The 19,681-nt window shown below is 41.7% G+C and overlaps 3 protein-coding genes across 6 annotated transcripts in view; 1 reads left to right on the forward strand and 2 right to left on the reverse strand.

The window, feature by feature from the left end:
* LOC112253745 (neuronal membrane glycoprotein M6-b) overlaps window positions 1-5,216 on the forward strand; it is a 32,069-nt gene extending 26,853 nt beyond the window's left edge. Inside the window, exons 3-7 of one of the 3 annotated variants that reach the window (XM_024425717.2) lie at window positions 80-239; window positions 921-1,089; window positions 1,594-1,667; window positions 1,983-2,048; window positions 3,917-5,216. In XM_024425717.2, the coding sequence (XP_024281485.1) occupies window positions 80-239; window positions 921-1,089; window positions 1,594-1,667; window positions 1,983-2,048; window positions 3,917-4,060 (613 nt within the window). In that variant the 3' untranslated portion in view covers window positions 4,061-5,216. Of the gene's footprint in view, window positions 1-79; window positions 240-920; window positions 1,090-1,593; window positions 1,668-1,982; window positions 2,049-2,744; window positions 3,591-3,916 lie in introns of those variants that run through there. The other 2 variants (XM_024425715.2, XM_024425716.2) reach the window with 2 other exon arrangements.
* A 5,702-nt stretch (window positions 5,217-10,918) lies between these two features.
* On the reverse strand, window positions 10,919-14,552 carry LOC112253743 (ras-related protein Rab-9A). The gene is made up of 3 exons (XM_024425714.2): window positions 14,399-14,552; window positions 12,462-12,499; window positions 10,919-11,918 (listed from the first exon to the last, which is right to left on the reverse strand). The coding sequence occupies exon 3, from the start codon at window positions 11,848-11,850 to the stop codon at window positions 11,245-11,247; it is 606 nt and encodes a 201-aa protein (XP_024281482.1). The 5' UTR covers window positions 11,851-11,918; window positions 12,462-12,499; window positions 14,399-14,552; the 3' UTR covers window positions 10,919-11,244.
* A 2,485-nt stretch (window positions 14,553-17,037) lies between these two features.
* On the reverse strand, window positions 17,038-18,998 carry LOC112253742 (transcription elongation factor A N-terminal and central domain-containing protein). 2 transcript variants are annotated; one of them, XM_024425712.2, is made up of 2 exons: window positions 18,739-18,998; window positions 17,038-18,380 (listed from the first exon to the last, which is right to left on the reverse strand). In XM_024425712.2, exons 1-2 carry the CDS (start codon window positions 18,821-18,823, stop codon window positions 17,224-17,226), a joined length of 1,242 nt encoding a protein of 413 aa, XP_024281480.1. In that variant the 5' UTR covers window positions 18,824-18,998; the 3' UTR covers window positions 17,038-17,223. The 2 variants fall into 2 exon arrangements, with proteins under 2 accessions (XP_024281480.1, XP_024281481.1); XM_024425713.2 differs by having other exon boundaries at window positions 18,705-18,997.
* Between the last annotated feature and the right edge of the window lie 683 nt (window positions 18,999-19,681).

Consider the following 19,681-nt stretch of genomic DNA (forward strand, 5'->3'; position numbering starts at 1 on the left):
GTCTTTGAACAAGTCTTATCCAGGTTATTCAATATGAATGTGCCTGTCTTCACATTGTTTACTGTATCTGTCCGAGCAGGATGCAGACCATGCAGTACGTCATCTACGGCATCGCCTCCTTCTTCTTTGTTTATGGGATCATCCTGCTGGCTGAGGGCTTCTACACCACCAGCGCCGTCAAGAAGGAGCTGCAGAGCCAGTTCAAGACCACCGTGTGTGGCCGCTGCATCACAGCCACGGTGAGACATGAATACACACATTGCACTCATGAATACATACACACACACATACAGTCACGTGCATGCATACATGCGCACACACGTACAACCGCACACATGACGTTCATGACGTGCATGCGTTTACACACATACAGCTGTACACACACACCCTGGAGGGTAAACTGGCACAGTTTGTACTCTCTAGCCTGATGAGTGTAATCGCTGCAGATGTCCAGTAACATCAGCCTTTAAGGCTGCTATGAGGACGGTTGTATCCTCCTGAGTGTCGTCATGCTAACGTCGGATGAAACTTTTTTTTTTATCTTCCCGCCCTTCTAACCAGAATTGTGTCATGTATCAGGGAAATGTGGATGATGATATGGTGATGAAGATGATGACGAGCTTGGTTATAAATATCCTCTGTCATTAGGTCGTACTGATGGATACTTATACATAGTACAGTGTTATGTTAGGCATAGCAGTAGATTTCAATATCAAGGTTGATGATGATCAAGACAACGAGGAGGATGACGAGGATGATGATGCTAACTGATGATGATGATCAAATTGCATTGGTCACGTACACATTTTTAGCAGATGTTATTGCGGGTGTTGCGAAATGCTTATATGATGATGATGGCGACAACGATGGGGATTACGACGAGGGTGATTATGTCACTAGCTCCTCTCCCTCTTCATCAGTTTGTGTTCCTTACGTATATCCTGGGCCTGGCCTTCCTGGGGATCTTTGGCTTCTCAGCCATTCCCGTCTTCCTCTTCTACAACATGTGGACTACCTGTGCTGCCATGAAGTCCCCCATGGCCAACATCACCGATCCCGACTCCATCTGTGTGGACGTCAGGCAGTACGGTGAGAGTCACTCAGTAACACACACACTGGTCCGTGTAGTAACATTTCAACCTGGTTGGAGTATGGAGTTCTGCCTATAGCATCCAGCAGAACATGCCCATGTATAGATTTGTCACATCCCGATATAGCCCTGCATAAGGGCCTAATGTGTGACATACATCCTACTACTGCCAAGTGGATGTATCCTATTAACATTATGCCTTCGCTACGGGTGCTGATAACACTTAGCCTTTACATGTCAATATCTATAGGGTGTTTAAGTCATTTACGGCATCGATATCTATGACATGTTTATAACTATTACCGTCACCCTGAAGCAGTGCGCCATCACCATCTGTCCACTTAAATGGCAGATGCTATAAACAGTTAACATTTACTATCACATGAGGTCAACTCAACTGTTTTTTCCAACAAATGTTGTACAAGTGAAGTGATTGACTACTCTGCGCTGAATAGGGCCTGTCTGTTGGTCCTAACCGATATCTCTTGTTCCTGATTGTCTAGGTATTATTCCATGGAACGCGACACCCGGAAAAGCCTGCGGATCTACACTAGGAGACATCTGTAGCACCAGCGAGGTGAGAACGGCAACCCCCTCCTCCTCCTGTAAATCTTTATGCACATCATATGAACCTTCATGAACCTCATATAATAGGAATATCATATAAACCTTCATGAACCTCATATAATAGGAATATCATATAAACCTTCCTATTCACTACTTTTTGGGGGGGAAAAAACAAACATGTTTTATACATTTGTCAAAAGCGCAAAAATAGAACATTCTTCATCACTATTGCAATTATACAGAGGCTGATTGTGGAAAGGACATATTTTATGAGTGTCAATCAAAGTATCGTCACTAACCAGAGATCGGTCTCCATGTTTTCCAGTTCTACCTGTCTTTCCACCTGTACATTGTTGCGTGTGCTGGGGCAGGCGCCACCCTCATTGCATTGGTAAGCTTTGGATGCCCTATATCCTGAATTCCCCATGTTTGAATAATTTGCATGCGTTGCCATGGTACACTGATCTGTTGCCATGGTAATCCCTCCTCCACGCTTCATGGTTCTGACTCAGTTTTCCTGAGGGTGTAAGTCTGCCCTATAGCTTCTGGCTGGACACACTGACATAGCCAGGAGCTCTTTCATCTGGCCTAACACACATTGAAGAGGAATGCCTCACAAGACTCTGACCATACAGTATTTTGTACCAGAGATGATAGAACAAGAACTGCATGTCTTCATAGGTGGAGCAAATGATTTGTACATAAACATTTTTTTGCAAATAATTAAGTTGTTTTATCCCATTGGTGTGGTTGTCATTATGCGATGGCTAGTTGAACTCAGTAATGGGGTCATGAGGCCATGCTCTCCACTGAGGCAACAGGGCTTAATAAGGTCTTTCAGCTACTCTACCAAACTTGGATTGCTCATTAGTGCGTGTGAGAAGATTCAGCACATAGACGGCCATCTGAAATTGTGTGCGCTGTGGCAGTCTAACTTTGTTTGTAGATGTAGATCCATGCAATATGAAGGTACAGTACTGCACAATCTAGCCAGATGCCACCCAATAACAACACTGGCCTCCCAAAGGCCTCCTGGTCATTGACTTTGTTTCTCACCCCAGTCTGTCTTCTCATCTCTCCCTCCCAGCTGATCTACATGATGGCCACCACGTATAACTACGCTGTTCTCAAGTTTATGAGCCACGGCAACCGCCGCTCTGCAAAGTTCTCCGAGCCGTATTAGAGAGTGCGAGAATGAGAGAAGAGAGAGAAAGGATAGAAAGTGAGAGAGCAAAAAAAAAGAAAGATAGTTAAAAAAAAGGAAGGAAGAAAGAAAGATGAAGAGAAAGAAAGATGAAGAGAAAGAAAGATGAAGAGAAAGAAAGAGCGAGAGGGTGGGGAGGAGAGTATGTACTGCAGCACGTAGAGAAAATGTGTGCGACTGTTAATAACGTAATACAGATAGATCTATGTGCCTTTGCGTCCAAGCCTATTGCCACACACGCCTTTTGAACCACACTGAGGGACTAGTGAGTGCATGATTAGCAAACATGGCTGAGGTCCCTCACATTCTCTCTCCAGACAGGATATGTGCCTAGAAGTACTGGTCCAGTACAGTAGGAGTACAGTACCATGTGGGACCACCAGGCAAGGCTATGGCTAGGCTGACTCGTTCATTCAAGTAGAGCAGGCACAGAGCATTGAGGATGGATAGATTATCAATACAAAGGGACAACGCCAGTGTAAGAAGAAGGGAATATTTGTGTTGCTGTAATCTAGCTTCAGATTACTACAATATTCTGTAGTTATTCTAATCGAAGGATATAGTTTTCTTTTCAATGAGACTTCAATATCTTTCCGCCAAATTCCAACTGTATAGCTTGAAGTTCGTATTTTTTAGCCTGTTTAGGCTAGTCTCTTTTTGTGATATTTGTTATGAAAGACGTTGTGCCTTTTTAGTTTATGCAAAATAAACATAAAATGTGAAGGAAAATCAAGACCATTGTCCTCTCTTTTTAGGATAGTGACTGTTTGGAGAAAATTAATCCCCACTGACTTGGTTTTTTGTCATTTAGTAATACTAACCTAGCCAACCTAACCAAAAAATACTGACAGTGTACAGTAGCAATGCTAATGTGTCTCATTTGACATCTGGTAGACTGGTCAACATGATATGTATCTTCTACTTATATAGTTCGCTTTGGCTAACTAACCCTCTCACTGGCCACCACCCTGTGCACTTTCCTTTCCCTCACTCCCTCCCTCCCTATTTCTGTTCTCCCTTCCTCTCTCCTCTCTGTTCCCCCCCTCCCCACACAGATCCACTATCTGATGATCCTGTCGGCAAACTGGGCCTACCTGAGGAGCTCCTGCAACCAGAACGAGTACCAGGACATCAAGACAAAGGACGACGACGTGGAGGAAGGTGGCTCCAAGGAGGGTCTCAACTCCTCTTACTCATAAGAACCGGCCAACCACCCCTTCACACACTTCCTCACACCTAACCTCCAACCCCCTTCTGGGTAAAACCAACACCTGGGTCTCCTTCACTATGGGCGGTGTTCTGACTTGAGATATGTTCACTCAACTCAAATTTTCACACGTTGGCTACGTTTACACAGGGAGCACAATTCTGTTATTTTTTTCCCACTAATTGGTCCTATGACCAATCATATCTTTTCACATCAACTCTTTTTCGGAGCTTATCTGATTGGTCAAAAGACCAATTAGTGAACAAAATATCAGAATTGGACTGCCTGTGTAAATGAAATGCAGCCCATGTCTTCCATTAACATCAATGGACAATTTAAGCTAAGGTCTGAGTTGAGCACACTTTTCTCAAATCTGAATCATGTCCTTTGTCCAAACAGGAGCAAACGTTTTCAAACGGAACAGGTATATGAGAAGTTCCTATTGGATGAGCTCAGGTTAGGTGGTACCTCTTCCTGTTTGCTCTCGATTGGACCGTTACTGAGCGCAACCCTGCTGCCATAGCCTAACTGCTCTGAATCAATCACAGCACAGCACTAACACAGCGAATAACCGCCTAACAATAAGGTCACTGTCTGCACAACTCCTGAGGAAGCGTGCCACAAAATGTCCTGTTTCTTTGGTGTTTTATAAATATGAATATATTGTGCGAATGTGTATGTATGAATGTTTTTTTTTTTATACTACTTCAAAATATGACAGGTTTACTATTATATTTATCTGGTCTTCTCTTATTTCTGGTATTTTTCTCCTTTGGTTATCTTATCGCAACCCTGTTTTACCTGATTTCGTTTTTTGCTTTTTTTATGGTAATGCTTGTATCAAAAATATAAAGAAGTAAAGTAGACTTCCAAAACCCATGTAAACATTACATACACAGCATCTCAGGGTGCCTCTCATAGAATATAGTCCTACTATTACATTAACTTTCCCAATCCTTTGTTGACATCCAGCAATTTCTGTTAAGTAATTCTTCATTTTGGCCTGAGGAGAAAAACGTGTGCTGTACCCTAACCGGATTGGACACATTCACTAATGTGACTGTTGGCCCAAAGCAGCAGTTCTGTCAGCAGCTGTCTGCAGTGTTAACGCATTACCTTGACCCGCAAGGGAAACATCTAGCCTGGTCCCAGATCTGATCGTGCTGTCTTGCCAACTCCTATGGTCATAATAACACGACAATGACCATAGGAGTTGGCAAGACAGCACGATCAGATCTGGGACCAGGCTAGATGTTTCCCTTGCGGGTCAAGGTAATGCGTTAACACTGCAGACAGCTGCTGACTGGCAAGACAGCACAGACTGATCTTGGACCAGGCTAGTGAACCTCCACCTAGCCCTCTGTATGGCAGTTTTTCTCTGGAAATGGCATTGCTTCTAAACCCACAGGACTAACCAACACTCAAGGTCAGATTGCCTTGTTCTGTTTGTAAGTGATACATTATACATACCTCAGGTACTAAACCAAAATAAAAACTCCACTAGCCTGGTCCCAGATCTGTTTGTGCTTTATAGCTCCTATGTTTGGCATGATAATGACCATAGGAGTTGGCAAGACAGCGCAAATAGCTCTGGGACCAGGCTAACACTTCACTGATTAAGCACACACTTGTTACAAGGCAAGGCCACAGCTGAAGTGAACATAACAAAAGGCCCGATGTTTGTTCATTGTGTTCATTGTACACAACTGTGAAGGGTGCATTTCTTTCTCCTCCCGGTTTTTGGAATCATACATTCACTTTCCTCAAGACAAGTCCACCCTTAAAGGGGTGAAGTTCACCTGTATATATATGGACCGCCCCAAAGGAAGTTCTATTGACTGACATCTCCTGAATGTGGAGAGCACGGTCAATGTTTTACCGTGCTATTTTACCTTTGATTATCAATATGTAAATGTTTCCTTTTGGAGTATATGTTTAGCATCCAATTACTTGTTCTGCATTAAATATAATAGTAATGTGACATCTTTTAAAACGGTATGTTGTGAGAAGGAAGCAAATACGGAGTCATGATGGCGGTGGTGCTTGTATTGTATACATTTTGAAATGTGAAGAAAAAAAAAAATGTACAAAATGGTTTTCAATGTTTTTTATCAGTTTTAGGCAGCTGAATCTTTCCCTGTGCTAAAGTAATGAATAACTTGTCTTTGACATTATTTGTAATTATTTTACAATGGCAAGCCAAATGAAAGTGACTCATCTGTCATACTTTTAGGCCTGTTATATGAACAGATGCCGTTTGGATGTTTACAATATAACAAGTCATGAATTTTATTTTTTTTCCCCCAGATATCATTTGATTATCATGACCTATTCTATAATAATGATCACTGAGTAGTTCAAGTGCTTCGGGCTATAAGTTATCTGCATTTTAGTCTATATTGAGTTTCTGACACAGCCTTGTTCTGCTCAATGTTCTCTACCTACATACAGTATACGCTAAATAACATGAATTGGGGTAAGTTCAAACTAATTCAAAAGAATACAAGATAAAAATGGCTGACCCCATTCAAACCAACGAGGGCTCGAAACTGTAAAGCCAATTATCTCAGAATCATCTTTTTGCAAGTAGAACCTTATAGTCCCAAGTTATCTTCCTCACACCAGTGAAACAATGATTTATTTAACTTTCATATGAAAAGGCATGTCGGTATTGTCCACGTGTGCAAACGTCTAAATACTGAAAAAAGGACTATATTCCCATGTGTGTTATGTTTGATATAATACAGTGTGCTTTGCCACCAGGTTGATGTAGGCAAGGGCATGTGCCGTTTCATATAAGATGCGTGTCAGTCAGGGTGTGTTGTCGTTTCCTCGTTATTGCATGAAGGCGACATGACTGTGTCTTTGCAGTTTTTCAGGTGATGTGTAGTCAATTGTACTGACAACTATGGTAGGCAGCGTTTGCCCCCACTCAACTCTTTTTTTAAAAGATATCCATTGTACCTTGATGACATTGTAGACCCTGTAGTTGTTTCATTGTTTTTCTTTTTAAAGTTTTAAATAGTTATGACTCCTGTATAGTGATGATTTTTGTAACCTTCTCTAGTAAAACCGATATTTTATCGTGAAAGAGCTGCTTTCTGTCGCTTTCTTACAAGTTTGGACTTCCTGTTAAACACACACACAATGGGATGAATGACATATATGCTTTGAACAGTTCAGTTGCCAAACGTTGTAGAATGTTGCAGATAGAAATGCCATTTATATAGCTGATGTGATTCCTTATTCTATGTATCAGAGGCGTGTTTGTTCTACATAGAAATAGGCTATCTGAACATTCCAAAATGTTGTGCCCCAGCGCTCACCCTCAACAACAGTGATGGGACAACCTTGGGGTGTTGCCCTTGTAGAGTTTTGTGAGATGCTGAGTCCACCTGGTGGAAAAAATTAGCATTGTTCCATTCCTAAAATGGTAGTCCAAAGCTATTGATTAAGACCAAGGAAAGCTCCGCGGTGAAGTTTCCCCTAGGTACAGATCTAGGATCCACTCCCCCTCCCCAGATCATAAACGTAACCATTAGTGGGGGAAATACATACCTGACCCAAGATCTGCATCTAGGGGCAACTTTCCCCTACACCCCAAGAAGGGGGTCCGCACAAATTAGGATAGCAAGTGTATTTGGCCTACAGTTGACCAACAGTACAGTGGTCAGTGGAAGACCAAATGCACTCCACAGATGGAGCACATTACTTCAACATAGGTTAAAAAATGGCCAACTTTTTATTTCAACACACACACAAACATACATTTTAAGACCGTATTGATAGTGTTTCAGGGTGGTTCATGTTTTAATGCAAGACACTGGAACAGGACAATTTTTGTTCTTGAGTGGATGGTCAGGGGGCCAGAAAACAAATTATTTTTAGACTGTAAATTGACCACAAAGTCCAAAGATCGAATATTTGACATAAACATACATTTCAAACCTTGCTTACATTTGTATACAATTACATGCATCTTTCTATAATGCGTGGGAATACTTTGGAAGACTTACAAAATAAAAATCACTTGGAGCTGATTTGCCAGTGTTTTTACAGTCTTACATGCAACAATAAAACAATAACTATACATATATTATACACAGTATCGGTCAAAAGTTGAGACACCTACTCGTTCAAAGTTTATTATTTTTACTATTTTCTACATCCTAGAATAATAGTGAAAACACCAAACTATGAAATATCACATAGAATCATGTAAACAAAAAAAGTGTTAAACAAATCCAAATATGTTTTAGATTGTTCAAAGTAGCCACCCTTTGCCTCTGACAGCTTTGCACACACTTGGCATTCTCTCAACCAGCTTCATGAGGTAGTCACACGGAATGCAATTCAATTAAGACTTGTGAAAAGTTAATTTGTGGAATTTCTTTCCTTAATACATTTGAGCCAGTCAGTTGTGTTTTGACAAGGTAGGGATGGTATACAGAAGATAAACCTATTTAGTAAAAGACCCAGTCCATATTGTGGAACGAACAGATCAAATAAGCAGAGAAACAACAGTCCATCATTACTTTAAGACATGAAGGTCAGTCAATCTATAAAATTTCAAGAACTTTGAAAGTTTCTTCAAGTGCAGTCGCAAAAACCATCAAGCACTGGCTCTCATGAAGCACTGGCTCTCTGCTGCAGAGGATAGGTTCATTAGAGTTACCAGCCTCAGAAATTGCAGCCCAAATAAATGCTTCAAAGTTCAAATAACAGACACATCAACATCAACTGTTCAGAGGAGATGGTGTGAATCAGGCCTTCATGGTCAAATTGCTGTAAAGAAACCACTACTAAAGGACAATCAGAAGAGACTTGCATGGGCCAAGAAACATGAGCATTAGACCGGTGGAAATATGTCTGATGAGTCCAAATACTGTCTTTGTGAGACGCAGAGTAGGTGAACGGATGATCTAGTTGGACTACAGAGTGAAGGAAAAGCAGCCAACATGTGCTCAGCATATGTGGGAACTCCTTCAAGACTGTTGGAAAGGTGGTTGAGAGAATGCCAAGTGTCCAAAGTTGTCATCGAGGCAAAGGGTGCCTACTTTGAAGAACCTCAAATATTTTGATTTATTAAACACTTTTTTGGTTACTGCATGATTCCATATGTGTTATTTCATCGTTTTGATGTCTTCACTATTATTCTACAATGTAGAAAATAAAGAGAAACCCTTGAATGAGTAGGTGTCTCCAAACCTTTGACTGGTACTGTATATGCTCAGAAAACTTGGGTGTGCCGTGGGCTACCAATTGGGGAACCCTGCTGTAGAAATTACTGGTTCGCATTTGAATACTGGTAACATCACTGTTATTGGGGGTCTTTTGACAAATAACCAACAATATTTCTTTTACATAAAAAAAGTACAATAGGCCTACATTTTTTAGTGTGTCATGGTTGGTCTTGTTTTACAGCAAAACATAGAAACAACTGGTATGCATTTACGACTGGTTTCCTTGGGGCTATAGTACACAGAACTCATGATGGCACAAGTCAGCCTATAGCCTACTATAATAAATTGTGGCGCAATGGCCCGGGATTTGCTGCTCAATTTCTAAATGGTTAGTCCAGGTCCAGGCAACATAACATTAAAAAGCCTCTCATTTCCAAACTCTCCGAAAACAGTTAGGCTAGCTAATGCACTTACGTCCTGAGGCATCAGGTGCACTAGTTCGCGTAGTGAGTGACTGTAAATACATTTAAATAAATTAAAGCTAATGTTTTTGTAGCTAAAAGACCAATCTACATGCTTCAGTGCCCTGACATTCCTAACGAACACACATTAACATGGCTATAAAAAGGCTTTTGACAGTTTATCTGGAAATTGGATGAGATTAAACATGTTAAAGCTATTTTGGTCATTATGAAGGCTGGACATACGTTGGTCTCTATAGAGCACGTAATCCAGCCAATGAACGGCTTCAAATTCACACAGCCAAAATTTGCATGGCTGGGTTGAGTGGGTTTAAAATCTAAAATCAGCCCATCAAGTGAGAATAATCAGAGAAATGGGTTTGACTGAAATTTTCTTTCCATTTGTACAATGATGTAGACTGGACAGAACCCTCTGGTTTTCCCCCCAACACATACTGTAGTTCAGTCAGTCTGTGTACTGACTACCACCACTAACGCTAATACAAAATACGATTATTTTAAACAATCAACAATATTAATATACATTTGGCACATTCAGCCCATTTAATAGATGGGATGACAATGTAGTATTTGCCATGTGGCTCAATTGGTAGAGCAGGGTGCTTGCAACGGCAGTGTTGTGAATTTGATTCCCACGGGGGACCACTATGAAAAAGTACATAAAATGTAAGCACTCACTACTGTAAGTTGCTCTGGATAAGGGTGTCTGCTATGACTAAAAATGTAAATATTTAGTCATTACTTGATTGCTGGAGGACAAGCGCAGAACAAAGTAATCTCTTGATCGTAGTAGTCACTGATAAAACACACTCGCCAGCGCAAAGGAATGTCAAATAGCAGGCCCAACTATGAGCACTCCTGTGTATGATAAAACTTATATAGCCTAAGTGGGTTGGGTGTGTATAATGCCATGAACAGGCTGTGTGTCTGCGTGCACATGCAGTCAGGTAAACCAAGGGAGGAGCACAGAGCAGAACGAAAGCATTAACCACAGTTAAAAAAGGAGAACTTGAACCAAGTGGCCATTGGTATCATCAGAACTCACAAGTTACGGCCAGAGTTGGGCAGCAGAAGTTCAAATATGCCCCTACTGTCTCTTTGAAGGCCCAGTGCAAGTCAAAATTCTAATTTTCCTGTGTTTCATACCATATTGTATAAACAGCTGATGAAACAAACACTGTAAAATTGTGAAAAAATGTGATCAGTTTATTTCCTGATAGTTGGTGGTTGAAAATACAATCTACACAGGACATTATAATCAGCAGGTTTGCATGGACGGGAGTTTCAGCTTTCAATGGTGACATCACTGTTCGGTAGACTGGTTAATATACCAATAACAAAAACTGTTCCAAACCTCTTCCAATAAACAGCTAGTTTTCCCAGTCTTAACAAAATTCTTGCTTGAGAAATAGTTTTTTTGCTAAAAAGCTATTTTTGCCCATTTCAAATTGAGATAAACAGCTGCATTGGGCCTTTAAGAGTCAAATAAAGGTAATCAACCCTACATCTCCTCAGCAGCAGGAGGCACCTGAGCGTGGCTTCCTGTGCAGGTCCACTGTGTCCGTCGGGATGAGGTGCTCCCCCCGTTCCTCCTGCGCCAGCACCCTCCTCACCGCCTCCTCAAACGCGGCCGCCACGTTGGTCGAGTCCTTGGCGCTCGTCTCAAAGTACGGGTGGCCGCCGTTGTCGCGGCACCACTGGTGGGCGTCCTCGCCCGAAACCTGCCTCTCTGGCACATCCAACTTATTACCCAAGATCACGAATGGGAACTTCTCAGGTTCCTTGACATCAGCGTAGTAGGCAAACTCCTTCTTCCAGTTGTTGAGATTGTGGAAGCTCTGGTTGTCATCCACGCTGAAGGTCAGGAGACAACAGTCGGAGCCACGGTAGAAGGGTGTCCGGAGTGAGCGGAAGCGCTCCTGGCCCGCCGTGTCCCAGATTTGGAGCGTCACGGTGCGCCCGTCCACCTCCAGCTCCTTGTTTAGGAACTCCACGCCAATGGTGTGGAAGAGATGCGTGTCAAACTTGTTGGTGACGTATCGGTTCATGAGGGAGGACTTGCCCACGCCTCCATCCCCAAGGAGGATCACCTTGAGCAGGGACGACTTGGCTGTCATGGCTGGGCCTGGGCTGAAGGGTTGGTGGAGTAGCTGGCTGGGGGTGGTCTGGGAAGCGCTGCTGTTACCTGACAAATAGATGACATAGTCATTCAGTTTAATCAATCAACTGATTGATTGCTCTGTTAACAGTCAGAAAAGAAAATAACATGTGACACAGATTAACAAACACAGATTAACAACCTCATCTGTAGTCAGCTAAAGTCAAATCAGTCACAATGTTATACAGTCTAGTAGTTGATATCTTAACCAATGAAGACGTAACATTTTCCTGCCGACATTAACTGTTGTAGGAGGTGTAATATTCTTAGCATGTGTCACATGAACAATGATCAGGTGACCATCTCTTAGAGAATCACATGAGCAAAGCTGTGGCCACAGGCCACACACCACAAGAACGTTTTGTCTGCATAATGCTTGGCTTCAGAGCAGACATGATGCATTAAACACGTGGGGTGAGTTTGGCCGACTGTACAGTACAGCAGACCTAGGCCTAAAACTTAACTTAGTCTACTACAATACAGCAGCACAGTAGAGTATAGAAAGCATTGTGTAAGGACACACAAGAAGAGACAGTGACAGTAATACATTCTTAACACATCATTTCTTACCGTTATGTATCAGGGCAAACCATAGCCTAATTCAGCACCTGTTAGAAAAAACAGAAGGTATGATGTTAGGTTAATACCATGACGATGATGAATTATGTGAACATGTCAAAGGATTCCATGACGTGCATTTAATGAGGACTTTAAGTTCCTGTAATTTGAGTGAATGTCGTTCATTTCAACTCTATTAGTCTGACGGATGTCTGGTATGTGTATTAAAATTCCAGGTTGTTGTAGGCCTTGGTTGTAAATACAGTAACACACTGAAGGGTTAAGCAATGACTAACATTGCAGGCTGCTGAGAAAGTAAAGACGAATGTTATCCTTTAACAAACAAAGACCCCAATTAGTCCAAGAGACCAGGTGGGTCAACCCACTTACAATTCTATTAATTATATTTCAAGTTTCTTTTTAAAAAGAGAAGAAATAGAAAATCCAATCATCCAATTCCTAACATCCCTGTGAAACCTGATGGAGCCCTTTTCCAGAGTAATGATTTTAACGGGGCTCCAACTGTTATCTGGTTGGTGATGAAGGGGTTAGAATGAGTAGAGAAATCTGAGCTTATCACCACCTTAATGCCTCTCCATCACATAATCGATCAATGCCTTGTCTCTGATTGATGTAGTGTTCAGCAGCCACAAATACTGTGACAAACAATGTGCCGTTAAATTGAAATGACTTGCACCACTGACCTTTAGTCAATGGAGTTAACTACTTAAGAAATCTTCTCTAGCCCTCTATCCATTTCCATAATGATATAATAACATCCAAAAGGGTAGTGAAATGGGCTAATCAGCCCAAATAGGTCAGAGACATAGGTAACAGACGCACATCTTGTTAGTCAAATTGGTTAAAGACTCTGCCTATTGTTAGCTGCCTCAGCCAACTACAGTGAAATTAATATGCCGGAATATATCTGGACAAGGGAGGACACTGACTGACTGCACCTTTGTTATGCTGCCTTTCTGCAGCTGTGGTTCACAGAAACACACAGAGAGAGAGTCATGTGCCCATATCAGCACTGGCTCTCACCAGTCACAAGATTTAAAGGGGAAGTAGGCCTATTGTTCAGGTTCGGAAAAAAAAAAAAGTGTTTGAGCATTATCAGCATTGTAATCAATGGTATTTTTTTTAACCTTTATGTAACTATGGTAATGCTCTATCTATTCAACAAAGAGCCCTATTGAAATATCCTACTATAGATTTGTAGAACAAGACACTCTGGTCCTATCCCCAGCATAACTTCCATCACTAGCCAAAAGAGAACTTGGTTGGACAGGACATGCGCAGAAGCTTGGAATGTTTGTGCTTTGTTTGTTTGATGACACACTTAGATAAAAGTGAACACATATCCATCGCGAGGATGATCTGAAAAGGGACGTAGGCTATAGCTCTGTGACGGTATAGGCTATTGGAAACAAACTTGCTTTGGTAGTAGGTTGATTAGCAGGTACACAACAAGACTGTCATATGGAGTAAGTATAGCAGACTCCCACGGTCTAAATAACAAACAAACATTAGGAATAAAGACTGCTAATGAATATACGCGTTCAAGAACAACTGGGAACTCGGACATCCTTGACTTCAATGCGTTCAAGACAACTAGGCAAAAACGAGCTCTGACTGGAGAACAAAATCGTTTGAACGGTCATCCAACTCGGAATTATAATTCGGAGACTTGGGCATCTTTCTTAGAGCTCCGACATTCCGACCTGAAGATCACTGACTGATTTGACCTCGTTCTTTTTTCAGTTCCCAGTTGTCTCGAACTGCTCGCTTGCCATGAACCACGTAGTCTGTGAGATCATGCGCGAAGCCTAAACATCAGCTGGCTTCATGTAGCTGGCTAGGCTAACTGGTAAACAAATAGAATTTCCATTAAATGTGAAAGTCTGAAATATCTAACTACGAAAAGTATCAATTGTTTGCAACTGTACCTTGATGTTTATAATGTACGTCGGCGTCGCCATACCGCTCCATCCCTTTGCAAAATCCTCACGAGCGGCCGAGGTTTCCCGGTGACTTGGCGCTACTGGGCAGGACTGCTCGAGCGCTACTGACGCTCATATGACCGATCGTTTGTCACGCCTACTGTGTGCTAAATGGATAAAGGAAGCTATTAATGTGTGTGTAATGGTGCTTTTACTACTGAAAAAGTATAGCAGAAAATTGACATTCTAAACACTGATGCGTCATGGCATTTGAATGTGGCCATTGCAATGCCCATAAAAAACATCTCTGGCAATATTGTAATGACGTTACTGTAACGTTCTATACAATGGGCGCTTTCCTCTGCCCAGGAGTTGCATACACATGTCAGATCTTACAATGCAATGGATAGTTTTTTAATTACAACATATGTTATAGCAATATTTTAGTCGATGACACAGTCAATCACTCAAACACTACACTTTGTCAAGGATAGCCAAGCCCCGTTGTGACAAGAATACGGTTTACACTAGAAAGCACAACCACAAAGTCAGAATTGGCCACAAAAGTCTAAATATGAATTTAGGTTAAGCATAACGTTAGCGGTGTAGTTAAGGTTAGGGTTTGGTTTAAAATCAGATTTTAAGAAGATAAATTGTAGTATGGGGTAAGTTGAGCCCCGGGAGAAGGTAAGTTAAGCCGCATACAAATGTTTAAAACCATGTCTATATTTATTTCCCAAACACAATTCAACAGAATCACAATAACTTTTTAACTTTTAATAATTTTAAGCATATTTTAACAGACTTAACACCTAACAAACAATTATTATTATTTTACACTTTTAACAGACCAGGCCCTGTTGTTATCTCATATGCCAGCAATAATGCCTTGCATTACGCCTGGGAACAAAACACTTCAATTTACTCAACTTGCCATTGGCTCAACTTACCCCAAGGCAAACATTTGACTATTTTAGCCCACACAGCTACAAGGATGCAATTTCATGCTAGGTTTAGGACCTCATATTGACCCCAACTGATGTATAGAAGAATCTTAAAATGATCTACTTTGGTTTAGATACAAGAATCATGAAACCTCTAACACAAATTCCTATAACTTGGTGAAAATCTGTTTTTTTGCAAATAACTTGCCTGCCACTTTTTCCATGTGGTTTCTTCCTTAACATACTCCATGAAAGGATGACCTCTCCCTAAATATTTGGTAAAAATATACATTTTGTGTATGGTTTGCCTAGAAACAAGGGTGGCTCAACTTACCCCTTTTCAACCAACTTACCCCACTCTCCCCTACATTTCATTCTGCTGTACCTCAATGTACAGTATCAGCAATAGTATGCTCTTTGAAAGATATGAGAATGTGGACTTTCCACTTGATAACGTTTAACTATTGTAATATTATCAGTGTGGGAGTGGGCAGAAAAGCCTGCACACACAATGTATTAAACAGTGTGAATGTGAATGATTGTAAAGGTGTGTCTATGTTTGTAAGTACCACCATGTGCAGTACACACATACTGCCTGAGCATGCATGTGTGTGTCTCTCAAATAAAGAAAGTCACCAGACAATGATTGAAAAGTTAAAGGCTATAAACAGGGAGACTATCAATAAGATAGGGAACTGCATGGACTTTGGAAAAGACACTCCTTAAAAATACACATGACATACTGATAGTGAAACACAAACTTAATTCAGTTGATAAAACAGAATGTTATCTCCAATGACTCCAATACAGATATCTCTAATGTACAGACGGGGGCGGCAGGGTAGCCTAGTGGTTAGAGTGTTGGACTAGTAACCGGAAGGTTAACCTAAATCTGTCGTTCTGCCGCTGAACCGTCAGATAACCCACTGTTCCTAGGCCGTCATTGAAAATAAGAATTTGTTCTTAACTGACTTGCATAGTTAAATAAAGGTAAAATAAATAAAATAAAACAGACACATTACAAAAACACACTTCGCTACACTCGCATTAACATCTGCTAACCATGTGTATGTGACAAATACAATTTTATTTTATTTGATTCTTTAACAATATAACCATTTATTATAATCTTATGTAAAACAAAATACTGCTACCATTCCATATATTCTCGAACCACTATCCCTGCCTACAGAGAATAGCTCATTTAGCCAACTTTGTCCAACTAGCACAGATCTTTCTGGAATTCTAAGACTTCACTGTCATCACAATGATGGGATCCTGAGTCATTAGCACTGGCTGTGGGCTAGAAAGTGAGGGATCATGGGAGATCAGCAAACCTCCGGCCGGAGCAGGTTAGGAGAATTTACGCAGCAGGTTAGGAGAATTAACATAGCAGGTTAGGATAATTAAGTTTAGGTCAGGAAAAGGGTTAGCTAAAATAAAAATCTACTTTTGACATAAACTGTATGCCTTCTAGACATGACCCTGCCAGAGTTGTATCTTGGGCTAATTAATGGGTCACATGCTCCTTGTGCTGCTCACAGGGTCACGTGGCCACAGGAAGGCCACATGGGTCTTAATCTGCAGCTCAACAGAAATGTCAACATCTTCTGTTCTCACACACAGAAAGACTCCATTCTAAACACACAGTACCTATTAATGCCAGATTGAGAAATAAATAGTAAAAGAAAGAGAACCACATTTGTATTACAGTATGTAGCGCAGCAAGTTTATTGACAATGTAATGCATAATCATGTGGTAAAATGTCCCTTTATTTCTGTGATTAAAACATGACATTATTCAGTTTGATAGGATAAAGCCATTTCAACAGAATCTCGACAAAAACAAAGCAGGCATTTTACATGTAGTGTGGTGAGGATGGCCTATCAGAGGCACACCCAGCCGCTGTGGTACCACTGCTCCCCACACCTGCTACAGGTCACAAAGGTCATGGCATCCTGGTCTGCGGTGGCCTGGCGGACCCACGCCGGCAGAAACAGAGTGCCTCGGGACACCTGCGTCACTCTGCAGTCCGACCCATCGCACCGCCTGCACCGCAGCTTCTGGGTGGGCGTCCCCTCCACCCCCTGGGGTAGCTGCCTCTCACTCACCCCCTGCGATGAGTACTCCTCCCTCAGCCGCTGGAGCTCCTCGTTGGCCATCTCCTCCAAAGACATCCCGGCGAAGACTTCCGGCCCCAGGCTGCCGCCCAGGAGACCACACCGAAGGTGGCCGTTTTTGGGGTTCCTTAGGTTGGCCACCTTACTCCTGATGCAGGCCTTGTATTTGGCCTGGTTTGCACGGTGCAGCGCGTGGATGTGCACCTCTATGACGCGGGCCAGATCTGCAGTCTTCCCCTCTGCTTCCTTGGAAGTTTCTGGATCGAGGGCACCATGGAGAAGCTGGATGCACTTTGTCCTCAAACTCAAATCAGAGGAATCCTTACAGAGGGGAGGGGTATCCAGGGAAGTGGTGGCAGGAGGTTCTGACTGCTTTGAGAGGGTGGGCAAAATTGACCCCGAAGACGAATCACCAGCTGCCTGCCACGATGACAACCCTTCTCTCTTAGCTCTCCCACACTTGGTCCCATTTTTGAGTGTTCTGTTCTCTGACCCAGTATAGAAAACCACATGTTCACAAGACACACCCAACTCCTCTGGTTTACTAGCATCACCAGCAGCTAGGCCACCTCTGTCTGCCAGACACGCTTTATCAGCCAGCATACTCTCTCCAATGACAGTGAATTCTTCCTCACTTCCATTCTCCTTTGAGATATGATAGGGGTGACTGTAGAGTTTCTTCCATTTTGACAACAGGTGCTTGGCTGTTTTTTTCACTGAATTGTCTGAGCAGGTTTTGAGGAGTCTGTAAAGGACCCTGACAATGTCTGTGCCTTGCAGCTGCTCACAAGTCACACATTCATTATCAAGGGCGATCAGGAGAGGCATAATGTTGCCATAGTTACCTGCCCTGTTAAATTTGTCCATTTGAAGAGCATGATGAGTGATCTGTTTTGTGTCCATGGTGGTCATATTCTTAGAGACTGGCGGGAGAAAGACATTGATATGTATGTAAATGCCATTTAGGCTACATCTTTTGTAGGGTCATGACATTTTGTTTGATATTGTCATCCGAAACCCTTGGGCCTACAAACATTTCTGCAGTTAATACATCTTTTTATGCAATGCTTTGAAGTGTGGCAGACACATTTGAACAGAATTTTGCAACCAGATTCTAAATTGCAGCTAATGCACTTCAGAGCGGGCTACACTAACATGTATGTTGGGAAACGGAAGCTTTGATGCAATATGTTAGCTAAATTCTATCACACCAAATATAATTTAAAAGCACTAAACGTTATTCATACCCCTTTTCGGTTCGAAAATTACAGCGCAGCCTACCACTCGAATCGAATTGCAGTTCTTGAGCCGTCAGCCGCCATATTTGTTTTGTTTTGCGGTGTCCAACTGTCACTTGTTGCAACATTGTAGCACAGAGGAAGAGGCGACGCGAGAGGATTTACTCCGCCCAAAATCTGTCTACGAAAATAATACGTGAAGTGAGACATTTTTGTATGGAGGTCAATGAGAGTGTTGAATTTGCTAAAACAAAATAATTAATATATAATTTGCTACGTGAATCTTAATTGATCGAATATAAGTTTCGTAATTGTTATTTTGTTCCGAATGTATTGATATAAGTGGACGCACATGGAATTTCGGCAAAAAAACAACGATTTTATTTTTGGAGTTTTGCCTGGTCACACGCGTGTATCTGCCCTCTCATTGGCTAGAATGGTCCCACCTGATCGTGACTCCTCCTGCCTGCTTCCATGTCTGAGGAACATGTCCATTGTTAGAGCGTTCACTCGACTATCTTGTCAATATAATAGAACATCTTTGATTGTAATAATGTCCATGTGACATTTTGCCATGTACGTTTCCATTTCCATCATAGAAAATATATGGTAGGCTAGGTTGAAAAATGTATTAGGTAGAAAATAAATAATAATAATTCATATTATATAAATAAAGCCATATCTACCCATATCACATTGTTTTAAAGTATTATTTTGAGGTCACACCTTGGTCAGCCATAATAGTGTTTGTTGCTTTGTTGTGGAGTTGTTCATGGACAGTAGATGACATGTTGGAGCATGCTCTCAAGCAATAGTGCTAAAACCAGTTACTTTTTCTGCAATGCAGCCAATGGATGAAAGCTAAGAAAAGGACGTTTACAAGCAAGAGGAGGCAAGTCTGTCAGTTGTGAAATGGAATAACTTCATGTTATGTAATAAAGTTAGCAAGTTGTGGGAGAACTGTGGAAATGGGCACATGCCATCTG

The sequence above is a fragment of the Oncorhynchus tshawytscha genome, linkage group LG07, assembly GCF_018296145.1.
Source record: "Oncorhynchus tshawytscha isolate Ot180627B linkage group LG07, Otsh_v2.0, whole genome shotgun sequence".
Lineage (NCBI taxonomy): Eukaryota > Metazoa > Chordata > Actinopteri > Salmoniformes > Salmonidae > Oncorhynchus > Oncorhynchus tshawytscha.

Excerpts from the sequence above, each read along its gene's own strand:
- LOC112253743 (XM_024425714.2), bottom strand. The coding sequence starts at position 11,850 with ATGACAGCCAAGTCGTCCCTGCTCAAGGTGATCCTCCTTGGGGATGGA.
- LOC112253742 (XM_024425712.2), bottom strand. The coding sequence starts at position 18,823 with ATGTTGCAACAAGTGACAGTTGGACACCGCAAAACAAAACAAATATGG. Across the intron at positions 18,381-18,738 it reads ACTGCAATTCGATTCGAGTG|TCTCTAAGAATATGACCACC; the intron begins GTAGGCTGCGCT and ends TTCTCCCGCCAG.